Source organism: Mesoplodon densirostris, chromosome 9 (genome assembly GCF_025265405.1).
Source record: "Mesoplodon densirostris isolate mMesDen1 chromosome 9, mMesDen1 primary haplotype, whole genome shotgun sequence".
In the NCBI taxonomy this organism is placed as follows: Eukaryota; Metazoa; Chordata; class Mammalia; order Artiodactyla; family Ziphiidae; genus Mesoplodon; species Mesoplodon densirostris.
The window spans coordinates 51,862,557-51,877,524 of NC_082669.1; the positions used below are offsets into that span (position 1 = coordinate 51,862,557).

General features: G+C 39.3%; 2 protein-coding genes across 2 annotated transcripts in view; both read right to left on the reverse strand.

The window, feature by feature from the left end:
• Positions 1 to 14,968, reverse strand: part of UMAD1 (UBAP1-MVB12-associated (UMA) domain containing 1) — a 242,066-nt gene that overhangs the window by 134,721 nt on the left and 92,377 nt on the right. The window lies entirely within an intron of this gene.
• On the reverse strand, positions 4,813 to 6,392 carry LOC132496103 (protein transport protein Sec61 subunit alpha-like). The gene is made up of 2 exons (XM_060108302.1): positions 6,300 to 6,392; positions 4,813 to 6,251 (listed from the first exon to the last, which is right to left on the reverse strand). The coding sequence occupies exons 1-2, from the start codon at positions 6,390 to 6,392 to the stop codon at positions 4,956 to 4,958; spliced, it is 1,389 nt and encodes a 462-aa protein (XP_059964285.1). The 3' UTR covers positions 4,813 to 4,955.

Genomic DNA, 14,968 nt, shown 5'->3' on the forward strand with positions numbered 1-14,968 from the left:
AACAACCCAATCAAAAAATGGGCAGAAGACCTAAATAAACATTTCTCCAAAGAAGACATACAGATGGCCAACAAACACAGGAAAAGATGCTCAACATCACTAATTATTAGAGAAATGCAAAACAAAACTACAATGAGGTATCACCTCACACCGGTCAGAATGGTCACCATCAAAAAATCCACGAACAATAAATGCTGGAGAGGGTGTGGAGAAAAGGGAACCCTCCTACAACTGTTGGTGGGAATGTAAATTGATACAGCCACTATGGAGAACAGTATGGAGGCTCCTTAAAAAACTAAAAACGGGCTTCCCTGGTGGTGCAGTGGTTGAGAGTCTGCCTGCCGATGCAGGGGACACGGGTTCATGCCCCGGTCTGGGAAGATCCCACATGCCGCAGAGCGGCTGCGCCCGTGAGCCATGGCCGCTGAGCCTGCGCGTCTGGAGCCTGTGCTTCGCAACGGGAGAGGCCACAACAGTGAGAGGCCCGCGTACCGCAAAAAAAAAAAAACCCGAAAAACTAAAAACAAAACTACCATATGATCCAGCAATCCCACTCCTGAGCATATACTCAGAGAAAACCATAATTCAAAAAGATACATGCACCCCAATGTTCACTGCAGCACTATTTACAATAGCCAGGGCATGGAAGCAACCTAAATGTCCATCAACAGAAGAATGCATAAAGAAGATGTGGTACATATATACAATAGAATATTACTCAGCCATAAAAAGGAACAAAATTGGGTCATTTGTAGAGATGCAGATGGACCTAGAGGCTGTCATACAGAGTGAAGTAAGTCAGAAAGAGGAAAACAAATATCGTATACATTGCTTATATGTGGAATCTAGAAAAATGATACAGATGAACTTATTTGCAAAGCAGAAATACAGACACAGACATACAGAACGGACGTATGGATAACAGGGGGAGAAGGGGGGACAGGATGAATTGGGAGATTGGGATTGACATATATACAGTATTATGTATAAAATAGATTACTAATGAGAACCTACTGTATAGTACAGGGAACTCTACTCGATGCTCTGTGGTGACCTAAACAGGATGGAAATCCAAAAAAGAAGGGATATATGCATATGTATAGCTGATTCACTTTGCTGTACAGCAGAAACTAACACAACACTGTAAAGCAAGTATACTCCAATAAAAATTAATTAAACAAGAAAAAACAGAGAGACAGTAACAATTAGTATTGGCCAGGATATTGAGAAATTGCACACACTGCACTTAGGACTGTAAAATGGGCCAGTCCCTTCGCAAAACAGTCTGTAGGTTTTCAAATGATTAAACATAGAGTTACCAGATGACCCGGCAATTCCACTCCTTGGTATATACCCAAGAGAAATGAAAACATATAAACTCAAAAACCTGTACACAAATATTCACAGCAGCATTATTAATATTAGCCAAAAAGTAGATATAATCCGAATGTCTATTAACTGATGAATGAATAAACAAAATATGGTATAGCCATACAATGGAATATTATTCGGCAATAAAAAAAGAATGGAATAATAATACATGTTCCAACGTGGATGAACCTTGAAAAGTAAAAGAAGTAAAGGACCCAGCCACAAAAGAAGTAAAATAAGCCAGTCAGAAAAGATCAAATATATTGTATGATTTCACTATGTGAAATGTCCAGAAAATGGAAATCTATAGAGTCAAAAAGTTTAGGGAAAATGAAAAGTAACTGCTACTGGGTACAGAGTTTCTTTCTGAAGTGATGAAAAGGTTCTAGAGTTGCCTGTAAAACTACACAATGAGGGCTTCCCTGGTGGCGGAGTGGTTGAGAGTCCACCTGCCGATGCAGGGGACACGGGTTCGGGCCCTGGTCTGGGAAGATCCCACATGCCATGGAGCGGCTGGGCCCGTGAGCCATGGCCGCTGAGCCTGCGCGTCCGGAGCCTGTGCTCTGCAACGGGAGAGGCCACGACAGTGAGAGGCCCGCGTACCGCAAAAAAAAAAAAAAAAAAAACAAAACTACACAACGAGTGCTCAACTCTGTGAATATGTTAAAAGCCACCGAATTGTACACTTTAAGTAAGTTAATGTTATAGTATATGAATTATATCTCAATAAAGATTTTATTAAAAAATATAGTTTCTGTTTAGGGTGATGAAAGAGTTTTGGAAATAGACAGTGGTGATGGTTTCACAACATTGTAGATGTAATTAATACCAATAAATTGTACATTTAAAATGGTTAAAATGGAAAATTTTATGTTATATATATTTTACCACAATAATTTTAAGAAAGTGCAGAATGGAAAAAAATAACTTACTTTCCCCAGTTTTAATTATGAGTGGATTCTTCCTTCAGTAGAATCACTTTGTCCAAAGTAGGAAAATCCCACATCTAAAATATTTTATCAGCCCATAGATAAAGGAAGTATTAACATGATTTTGGAAATTTTATTAAAATAAATCAATTGGTATAACATTTAAAAAATTTGTAAAAGATATTAAAATCAAATGCATTCAGTTTTACAACTTATAAACTTTGTATATTTGTGGTTTTAACCTGCCTTAACACTGTTGTGTTTTTTGTTTGTTTGTTTTTTGGTTTTTTTTGCGGTACGCAGGCCTCTCACTTCTGTGGCCTCTCCCATTTGCGGGCACAGGCTCCGGACGCGCAGGCTCAGCAGCCATAGCTCACGGGGCCAGCCGCTCCACGGCATGTGGGATCTTCCCAGACCGGGGCACGAACCCGTGTGCCCTGCATCGGCAGGAGGACTCCCAACCACTGCACCACCAGGGAAGCCCTGCCTTAACATTGTTTTTGACAGATGATGTTTGTTAACTGCTTTGCTATTTCCTGTAGTGAGGAAATTGACTGTTACACTTCAGGTTTTAACAAATAGCATTTCTACTAACCTTTGCTAATTATGCTGTGCCTGTATTTTGCGTAACATTTCATACTACATTTATTCTCCTACTTTGATTTTAGAGCAACTTACTTGTAAGAAAGTGAATTTATATACATTTCATTTTGACTCACCAGCCAAATCTGATTGTGTTGCTTCTAATCCAATTCTACACAGATACTTAAACAGAAATGCACATTGATGTGACTAAACTGAATACTTAAATGTACAGCACCCCTTTCAGATTTCAACAGGAATGTAGATACACAGACATAAATACAGACCAAGCAAAAACAGCCTAGTGCACGCACTGTAAAAGCCATGTGCTTTACAATAAATATTTCTGTGCACGTCTTTTCAAATACACTGAGAATTATTACTTTAACATGATTGCATTTGAATGTATAGCACTTTGATGGGTTTAGTTTAAAGCAAGTCTATTACGACAGAAAGAAGAGCAAATGTTCTACCACAGTGCCGTTTTATATGAAATAAAACATCAATATCAGAGATGAAAAAAATTAAAGCATCAAACAACAGTAACTCTGTCGTCAATCAAGCTTATTTCAGATAAATGAATATAGAATTTCAAATCTGTGATTACTCATAGTTACATTCTTTTCACTTGACAATCCTGAAAATCACTTTACCTAAAAATTTTGGTTCTAAATGTTAGGCTCATTAATTAAAAGAGTTAATCCTCTAAGAAGTTGTCACTTAGAAAAGACATCTTGAGAAACAGAGTAACAAATACTGATATGAATTATGCCTTGATTTTTAAATTTTTTAATATTTTTAAACATAAATAATATTATATATGGTGAAAATCTCATTTTCTGTGATGAAAAATAAATGTTAATCTTTTTAGATGAGAAAAATAATGGATGCACATTGGATGCAAGGGCCAGGAGATTCCAGAAACCATATTTTTTATAAACTTAACAAAAAAAACCCAATACATTTATTAAGTGCACACTTTGTGAAAGACATTTTCTTATGCATTTTACATACTTGATTTCATTTAATCCTCGCAAAAATTTTGTGCAGTAGGTATTCATTATGTATAGCCACTTCATACATGCAAAAACTAAGGATGAAGAGATTAAGTAGGCTGTGCAAATGTGCAGGAGTAAGAATTCGAACTAGGATTGAATCCAAGTCCATGCTCTTTCCATTACACCATTCTTTCTTCTACAAGTAAACATTCTATCATTTGCTAAAATAATTCAGTAGCATCAGCTGTTGCAACTGTAAAAAGGCTCGGGGAATACCAGACATATTCCTGAAGTCTGACTGGTGAAGCTATATTACCCAGCTAGGAAGGGGAAATCATACTTAGGCAGAGCAATCCCTACTTTTCCAAGTTTGACACATCAGAACAAACAAGAAATCAAAACTAAATTAAACTCAACCTTAACATTTATATTTCTTAAAGTCCTATTAATCCAACCAGCAGAGGCATGTAATAATACATGGAAAACAGGATGCTAATTTTATAAAAACAATTTCTACTTGGATTCTGCATGTTGTGTATTTCCCATTCTGTATGTTTCTTGTACATGTATTTGAACATGTCTTTTATAGGTGTACATTTAAAAAAATTACTCCAAAAGAGAGCTCATCCAAGGTCATCTCACTGGTTAATTTCATTTTTAAGTTATAGTGAGGTTTGTTTTTTGGATACCAATACTTTTTTTTTTTTGGCAATCTTAATTACATTTATTTTTAAACAAGTGGGAGGAATATTGAGTGTCTTGAATGTCGTGTGCAAAACTGATCCACGTTACCATCTCACCGCCACAACTGAACATGGCAAGGCGGGTACATTGGTTTCCAGCATCACAGGCAACACTGAATGTAAGTTTTTTAATGAATAATGTAAACTTCAGTGTTAAGGCAGCTGGTACTAACGCTGCACACAGGCTTAGCTCCGTGCCCATTTCAGGAATGAGACGGTCAGCACTTGAAAACAAACTGTGAGAGAAGAAAAGGGGAGCCAGCATTATCTGACAAAAACAGTGTGTCAAAATATTTTCCCTTTCACACACACAAAAAGAAATACTGGAACATTTAGAAAAACAAAGCACCCATCCCGCCAACTTCAGCCTGTTCTTTAACAAACACTTCAAAATACTGATAAATAATAGTGACTGCAAGCAGAGTTCCAGTGCCTGAGCCGATGGCCCCGAAGAAGTCAGCCAACATGGACAGGGCGCCGATGCACAAGTCGCCAAACACAACTGCTATGGGGATGTACCTATTAAGCTCATGAACCATAGAGGTATCCCCGTGGCCTCTCATTACGATTTGCTGTTCTTTAAGCTGTTTCGCTACATCTTTGGCTGAGGAACCAGACACCTCTATCCACATCTTAGAAAAGAATGCACATGATCCCAACGTGAAGATGCCATAAACAACCACATGGACAGGATCCTCAAATATGGCGCCCATGGACTCAGGAGGAGAAAGGTAGTAACAAAGGCGCCCCACTGGGTAAGAACAAGCAGGTCTTCCCCAACTGACATCAGCCCACTGTCCTGGTAAATTTACTAAAAAGTTGCCTGGTAAATTTACTAAAAATCGAACTGACAGCATCTGGGAAATAACATACAGGTTGGACACCAGGGCCGACTGCAGGATGATGGGGATGTTGGAGGTGTAGAAGAGCTTGGGGTAGCTGCTGTACTGCCCTCGGTACTGGGCCGACTTAATGGGCAGATCCACACGAAATCCCTGAAAATATATAACAGCAAACATGAAAACTGTAGCAATGAGGTTCATGAGATTGGGTAAATTCTGATGATAGAAAGCCTCCCTTAGAGCTTGACCTTTGACTGTCCTGGTGGCCAGTAAATGAAAGACTGCTATGACTGCACCCTCAAACTCAGTACCTCTGCCACTGTTAATGGTAGTGGGACTAAAGGCCTTCCAGACAATGGTTTCACAGATGTTGGTGGCAATAAAAAGGGAAATCCCAGACCCCAAGCCGTAACCCTTCTGTAGCAACTCATCTAACAGCAGCACAATCAAACCAGCAACAAACAACTGAATCATGATAAGGAGACAGATTCCAGCCCCTATTTCAGTGGGATCCCCATAGAGGTCCGTCATGACATACACAATGGCTTGCCCAATGGTAATGATCATACCAGATAGTTTTGGGGCTCCACTGAATAGGGCTCTGTCTTTGGGTATATCTCCAACTTCAATGATTTTGGCTTCAGCTAACAACTGCATAATCAAACCAGATGTTACAATTGGGGAGATACCCAATTCCATTAAAGTTCCTCTGTTGAATGCAAGAATAACTCTCATCCAGTAGAAAGGATCTGCAGAATCTGATGACATGATTCCAAATAGTGGTATCTGACAACACACTAAGAAGATGAAAAGAGTTATAGCAGTCCATAGTACCTTCTCTCTAAACTGGATTTTCCTTTCAGGTTTCTGAATTTCTAGTAGAACTGCACAGAAAGGTTTGATAACTTCTAAAAATGTGATGCCCATGGCGGCAGCTAGGGCCACCCGGCGGGGCCCAGCGACCTCAGCACGTCCTTTGCTAGCGTTCTGCGGCTCGGGCCTCAGTGCCCGCTCCCGACACGCTCCGGCCAGCCCCACCAATACATTAAAAAGGCATTCTTTAGGGAAAAAAATATAGATGTACATACATATATAATTTATATATAAGCTTACTCCAACTACACAAGAATGGTCTAATTCTTACTGAAACACTTTCTGTTAGCTTTCCCAACACCCATTCTCCTCAGTATTTTCCTCTTGACTCTCTGGCTGTTCTTTCTCAGTCCATCTGTGAACGCCTCCTATTCTACTCAAGTTCTAGGTTTTAGAGCTCCCTAGGGCCAGGTCCTGGGCTCTCTTTCTCAACATTCCCTCCCTAGGTGATCACATTAATTCACAAAGATGTAAATACCATCTGCACCCTGATAATCCCCAGATTTATACTGTAAGCCCAAACCTCTATTAAAAACCTCCATTACTACATAAAAGTTACTTAGTCTAAAAACTGAACTCTTGATGTTCCCCCAAAACCTGTTCCTTCTCTAGACTTCTATATCCTCCACCCTATGGCTCATGCCGTCAGACACTTATTTAATTCTAGGGAACCTCCTTGTCCCCATATATAATCCACCACCATATCCCCAAATACATTCTAAATGTGTCCACTTCTCTCCATTTCTACTGTCACTACTCTAGTCCAAGTGACCACTACCTCTCGCCTGGACTATTTATTATTGCTCTAGGCCATATCCTACAGATTGTCCTCTTTAATTTAAAGACCAGTGAGGTCTTTAAATTAAAACAAACAAACAAAAAACAGATACTATCATTCCTCTGATTAAAACTCCTTCAATAATTTCCCCTTGCACTTCAGATTAAAATTCAAACTGCCAAGCCTTGTATATTCTGACCTGCCTGTTCCTATCTGTACTTCAGTGATACTGGTCTTCTTTCAGTTCTTCCAGTAAGCCAAAATCCTTACTGCCTCAGGGCTTTTGCACATGCTGGTTCCTCTACCTGCAACGCTTTCCTCCACTTCTTGCCCAGCTAACTCTGATTCATCGTTCAAGTTTCAGCACAAATATCACTTCCTGAACCACCTCCTAACCTAAATTAGTTCCCCTTGTGAATTCTCTCTCATAGCATCCTTTTCTTTCATATCACTCATTACAATTTGTAAGTAAATACATATGTGTGTGTGTGTATGCATATGTGCATATTAAATGCCTGGCTCTTCCATTACCTTGTAAAATTCATGAAGACAGGGACCATGTCAATCTTGGTCACCTCTGCATAGCCAACACTTTACATAGGGTCTGGCACATAATGGGTGCTTTATAAATATTTGGTGAATTAATCAATTAGGAAAAAGTCTCCTTCTCCACCAACACGCTGTTCCTGAAAGCAACCATTGTAAGTTGCTTTCCAGACATGAAAACATATGATTAAAGGGTAAAGAGTTCAGGAGATTGGTTCAAGATGGCAGAGTAGAAGGACGGGCTCTCACTCCCTCTTGTGAGAGCACCAGAATCACAACTAGCTGCTGAACAATCATCGACAGGAAGCTACTGGAACTCACCAAAAAAGATACCCCACATCCAAATACAAAGGAAAAGCCACAATGAGACGGTAGGAGGGGTGCAATCAAAATAAGATCAAATCCCATAACTGGGTGGGTGACTCACAGACTGGAGAACACTTATACCACAGAAGTCCACCCACTGCAGTGAAGGATCTGAGCCCCAGGCTTCCCAACCTGGGGGTCTGGCAATGGGAGGATGAATTCCTAGAGAATCAGACTTTGAAGGTTAGCGGGATTTGATTGCAGGACTTGACAGGACTGCGGGAAACAGCGACTCCACTCTTGGAGGGCACACACAAAGCAGTGTGTGCATCAGGACCCAGCGGAAGGAGCACAGACCCCAAAGGAGACTGAACTAGACCTACCTGCTAGTGTTGAAGGGTCTCCTGCAGAGGCGGGGGGTGGCTGTGGCTCAACGTGGGGACAAGGACACTAGGCAGCAGAAGTTCTGGGAAGTAGTGCTTGGCGTGGGCCCTCCCAGAGTCAGCCATTAGCCCCACCAAGGAGCCTGGGTAGGCTCCACTGTTGGGTCACCTCAGGCCAAACAACCAACAGGGAGGGAACCCAGCCCCACCAATCACCAGACAAGTGGATTAAAGTTTTACTGAGCTCTGCCCACCAGAGCAACAGCCAGCTCTACCCACCACCAGTCCCTCCCATCAGGAAACTTGCACAAGCCTCTTAAATAGCCTCATCAACCAGAGGGCAGACAGCAGAAGAAAGAAGAACTACAATCCTGCAGCCTGTGGAACAAAAACCCCATTCACAGAGAGACAGACAAGATGAAAAGGCAGAGGGCTATGTACCAGATGAAGGAACAAGATAAAACCCCAGGAAAACAACTAAATGAACTGGAGATAGGCAACCTTCCAGAAAAACAATTCAGAATAATGTTAGTGAAGATGATCCAGGACCATGGAAAAAGAATGGAGGCAAAGAAAATAATGAAGGAAATGATAGCAAAAATCAATAAAATTAAAAGATTGGTTCTTTGAGAAGATAAACAAAATTGATAAACCATTAGCCAGACTCATCGAGAAAAAAAGGGAGAATACTCAAATCAATAGAATTAGAAATGAAAAAGGAGAAGTAACAACAAACACTGCAGAAATACAAAGGATCATAAGAGATTACTACAAGCAACTGTATGCCAATAAAATGGACAACGTGGAAGAAATGGACAAATTCTTAGAAATGCACAACCTGCCAAGACTGAACCAGGAAGAAATAGGAAATATGAACAGACCAATCACAAGCACTGAACTTGAAACTGTGATTAAAAATCTTCCAACAAACAAAGGCCCAGGACCAGATGGCTTCACAGGCGAATTCTATCAACAGTTGAGAGAATAGCTATCACCTATCCTTCTCAAACTCTCCCAAAATATAGCAGAGGGAGGAACACTCCCAAACTCATTCTACGAGGCCACCATCACCCTGATACCAAAACCAGACAAAGATGTCACAAAGAAAGAAAACTACAGGCCAATATCACTGATGAACATAGATGCAAAAATCCTCAACAAAATACTAACAGAGTCCAACAGCATATTAAAAGGATCATACACCATTATCAAGTGCGGTTTATCACAAGAACGCAAAGAATCCTCAATATACACAAATCAAACAATGTGATATACCATATTAACAAACTGAAGGACAAAAACCATATGATCATCTCAATAGATGCAGAAAAAGCTTTTGACAAAATACAACACCCATGAATGATAAAAAGCCTCCAGAAAGTGGGCATAAAGGGAACTTTCCTCAACATAATAAAGGCCATATATGACAAACTGACAGCCAATATTGTCCTCAATGGTGAAAAATTGAAACCATTTCCACTAAGATCAGGAACAAGACAAGGCTGCCCACTCTCACCACCATTATTCAACATAGTTTTGGAAGTTTTACCCACAGCAATAAGAGAAGAAAAGGAAATAAAAGGAATCCAAATTGGAAAAGAAGAAGTAAAGCTATCACTGTTTGCAGATGACATGATACTATGTGTAGACAATCCTAAAGATGCCACCAGAAAACTACTAGAGCTAATCAATGAATTTGGTAAAGTAGCAGGATACAAAATTAATACACAGAAATCTCTTGCATTCCTGTACACTAATGATGAAAAATCTGAAAGTAAAATTAAGAAAACACTCCCATTTACCACTGCAACAAAAAGAATAAAATAACTAGGAATAAACCTACCTAAGGAGACAAAAGACCTGTATGCAGAAAATTATAACACACTGATGAAAGAAATTAAAGATGATACAAACAGATGGAGAGATATACCATGTTCTTGGATTGGAAGAATCAACATTGTGAAAATGACTATACTACCCAAAGCAATCTACAGATTCAATGCAATCCTTATCAAACTACCACTGGCATTTTTCACAGAGCTAGAACAAAAAATTTCACAATTTGTATGGAAACACAAAAGACCCCGAATAGCCAAAGCAATCTTGAGAAAGAAAAACGGAGCAGGAGGAATCCGGCTCCCTGACTTCAGACTATACTACAAAGCAAAAATAATCAAGACAGTATGGTACTGGCAAAAAAAAAAAGAAATATAGATCAATGGAACAGGATAGAAAGCCCAGAGATAAACCCACACACATATGGTCACCTTATCTTTTTTTTTTTTTTTTTTTTTTGCTGTACGCGGGCCTCTCACTGCTGTGGCCTCTCCCGTTGCGGAGCACAGGCTCCGGACACACAGGCCCCGCGGCCATGGCTCGCGGGCCCAGCCGCTCCGCGGCATGTGGGATCCTCCGGGATCGGGGCACGAACCCGTGTCCCCTGCATCGGCAGGCGGACTCTCAACCACTGCGCCACCAGGGAGGCCCTGGTCACCTTATCTTTGATAAAGGAGGCAAGAATATACAGTGGAGAAAAGACAGCCTCTTCAATAAGTGGTGCTGGGAAAACTGGACAGCTACATGTAAAAGAATGAAATTAGAACACTCCCTAACACCATACACAAAAATAAACTCAAAATGGATTAAAGACATAAATTTAAGGCCAGACACTATCAAACTCTTAGAGGAAAACATAGGCAGAACACTGTATGACATAAATCACAGCAAGATCCTTTTTGACCCACCTCCTAGAGAAATAGAAATAAAAACAAAAGTAAACAAATGGGACCTAATGAAACTTAAAAACTTTTGCACAGCAATGGAAAACTTAAACAAGACCAAAAGACAACCCTCAGAATGGTAGAAAATATTTGCAAATGAAGCAACTGACAAAGGATTAATGTCCAAAATATACAAGCAGCTCATGCAGCTCAATATCCAAAAACCAAACAACCCAATCCAGAAATGGGCAGAAGACCTAAATAGACGTTTCTGCAAAGAAGATATACAGATTGCCAACAAACACATGAAAGGATACTCAACATCACTAATCATTAGAGAAATGCAAATCAAAACTACAATGAGGTATCACCTAACACCAATCAAAAATGGCCATTATAAAAAATCTACAAAAAATAAATGCTGGAGAAGGTGTGAGAAAAGGGAACCCTCTTGAACTGCTGGTGGGAATGTAAATTGATACAGCCACTATGGAGAATGGTATGGAGGTTCCTTAAAAAATAAAAATAGAATTACCATAAGATCCAGCAATCCCACTACTGAGCATATACCCTGAGAAAATCATAATTCAAAAACAGTCATGTACCATAATGCTCACCGCAGCTCTATTTACGATAGCCAGGACATGGAAGCAACCTAAGTGTCCATCAACAGATGAATAGATAAAGAATATGTGGCACATATATACAATGGAGTATTACTCAGCAATAAAAAGGAATGAAACTGAGTTATTTGTAGTGAGGTGGATGGACCTAGAGAGTGTCATACAGAGTGAAGTTAAGTCAGAAAGAGAAAAACAAATACTGTATGCTAACACATATATATGGAATCTAAAAAAAAAAAAAAAAAAAGGGGTCATGAAGAACCTAGGGGCCAGACGGGAATAAATACACAGACCTACTAGAGAATGGACTTGAGGATATGGGGAGGGGGAATGGTAAGCTGGGACAAACTGAGAGAGTGGCATGGACACATATACACTACCAAGCGTAAAATAGATACCTAGTGGGAAGCAGCTGCATAGCAAAGGGAGATCACCTCAGTGCTTTGTGACCACCTAGAGGGACGGGATAGGGAGGGTGGAAGGGAGGGAGATGCAAGAGGGAAGAGATATGGGGACATATGCATACGTATAACTGATTCACTTTGTTATAAAGCAGAAACTAACACACCATTGTAAAGCAATTATACTCCAATAAAGATGTTAAAAAATATATATATATATAGGCAAAGAATGAGAAAATGCCAGAAATGTTTAATAAAGGCCTAGAAGAATTAAAGAACAAACAAACAGAGATGAACAATACAATAACTAAAATGAAAAATACACTAGAAGGAATCAATAGCAGAATAACTGAGGCAGAAGAACAGATAAGTGACCTGGAAGACAGAATGGTGGAATTCCCTGCTGCAGAACAAAATAAAGAAAAAAGAATGAAAAGAAATGAAGACAACCTAAGAAACCTCTGTGACAACATTAAACACAACAACATTCGCATTATAGGGGTCCTAGAAGGAGAAGTGAAAGAGAAAGGACCCGAGAAAATATCTGAAGAGATTATAGTTGAAAACGTCCCTAACATTGGAAAGGAAATAGCAACCCAAGTCCAGGAAGCACAGAGAGTCCCATACAGGATAAACCCAAGGAGAAACACACCAAGACACAAAGTAATCAAATTGGCAAAAATTAAAGACAAAAATTATTGAAAGCAGCAAGCGAAAAATGACAAATAACATACAAGGGAACCCCCATAAGGGTAACAGCTGATTTCTCAGTAGAAACTCCACAAGCCAGAAGGGCGTGGCCTGACATATTTAAAGTGATGAAAGGGAAGAACCTACAATTAAGATTATTCTACCCAGCAAGGATCTCATTCAGATTCGCTGGAGAAATCAAAAGCTTTACAGAAAAGCAAAAGCTAAGAGAATTCAGCACCACCAAACCAGCTCTACAACAAAGGCTAAAGGAACTTCTCTAAGTGGGAAACACAGAAGAAAGGGACCTATAAAAACAAACCCAAACCAGTTACGAAAATGGTAATAGGAACATACATATCGACAATTACCTTAAATGTCAATGGATTAAATGCTCCAACCAAAAGATACAGGCTCGCTGAATGGATACAAAAACAAGACCCATATATATGCTGCCTACAGGAGACCCACTTCAGACCTAGGGACACATACAGACTGAAAGTGAGGGGATGGAAAAAGATATTCCATGCAAATAGAAATCAAAAGAAAGCTGGAGTACCAATACTCATATCAGATAAAACAGACTTTAAAATAAAGAATGTTAAAAGAAACAAGGAAGGACACTTCCAAGACTGAACCAGGAAGAAATAGAAAATATGAACAGACCAATCACAAGTAATGAAATTGAAACTGTGATTAAAAATCTTCCAACAAACAAAAGTCCAGGGTCAGATGTCTTCACAGGTGACTTCTATCAAACATATAGAGAAGAGTTAACACCCATCCTTCTCAAAGTCTTCCAAAAAATTGCACAGGAAAGAACACTCCCAAACTCATTCTATGAGGCCACCATCACCCTGACACCAAAACCAGACAAAGATACTCCAAGGAAGAAAATTACAGAACAATATCACTTATGAATACAGATGCAAAAATCATCAGCAAAATACTAGCAAACAGAATCCAACAACACATTAAAAGGATCATACACCATGATGAACTGGGATTTATCCCAAGGATGCAAGGATTCTTCAATATACGCAAATCAAAGAATGTGATACACTGTATTAACAAATTGAAGAATAAAAACCATATGATCATCTCAATAGATGCAGAAAAAGCTTTTGACAAAAGTCAACATCCATTTACGATAAAAACTTCCCAGTAAATGGGCATAGAGGGAACCTACCTCAACATAATAAAGGCCATATATGACAAACCCACAGCAAACATCATTCTCAATGGTGAAAAACTGAAAGCATTTCCTCTAAGATCAGGAACAAGACAAGGCTGTCCACTCTCACCAGTATTATTCAACATAGTGTTGGAAGTCCTAGCCATGGCAATCAGAGAAGAAAAAGAAATAAAAGGAGTACAAATTGGAAAAGAAGAAGTAAAACTGTCACTGTTTGCAGATGACATGACACTATACATACAGAATCCTAAAGATGCCACCAGAAAACTACTAGAGCTAATCAATGAATTTGATAAAGTTGCAGGATACAAAATTAATGCACAGTAATCTCTTGCACTCGTATACACTAATGATGAAAAATCTGAAAGAGAAATTAAGGAAACACTCCCATTTACCACTGCAACAAAAAGAATAAAATACCTAGGAATAAACCTACCTGGGAGACAAAAGACCTGTATGCTGAAAACTATGACACTGATGAAAGAAATTTAAGATGATACAAACAGATGGAGAGATATACCATGTTCTTGGATTGGAAGAATCAATACTGTGAAAATGACTATACTACCCAAAGCAATCTACAGGTTCAATGCAATCCCTATCAAACTACCAATGGCACTTTTTACAGAACTAAAAAAATAAATCTTAAAATTTGTATGGAGACACAAAAGACCCCGAATAGTCAAAATGGTCTTGAGGGGAAAAAACGGAGCTGGAGGAATCAGACTCCCAGACTTCAGACTATATTACAAAGCTACAGTAATCAAGACAATATGGTACTGGCACAAAAACAGAAATATAGATCAATGGAACAGGACAGAAAGCCCAGAGATAAATCCACACAATTATGGTCAACTAATCTATGACAAAGGAGGCAAAGATATACAATGGAGAAAAGACAGTCTCTTCAATAAGTGGCGCTGGGAAAACTGGACAGTTACATGTAAAAGAATGAAATTAGAACACTCCCTAACACCATACACAAAGA

Excerpts from the sequence above, each read along its gene's own strand:
- LOC132496103 (XM_060108302.1), bottom strand. The coding sequence starts at position 6,392 with ATGGGCATCACATTTTTAGAAGTTATCAAACCTTTCTGTGCAGTTCTA. Across the intron at positions 6,252-6,299 it reads AAATCCAGTTTAGAGAGAAG|ATACCACTATTTGGAATCAT; the intron begins GTACTATGGACT and ends GTGTGTTGTCAG.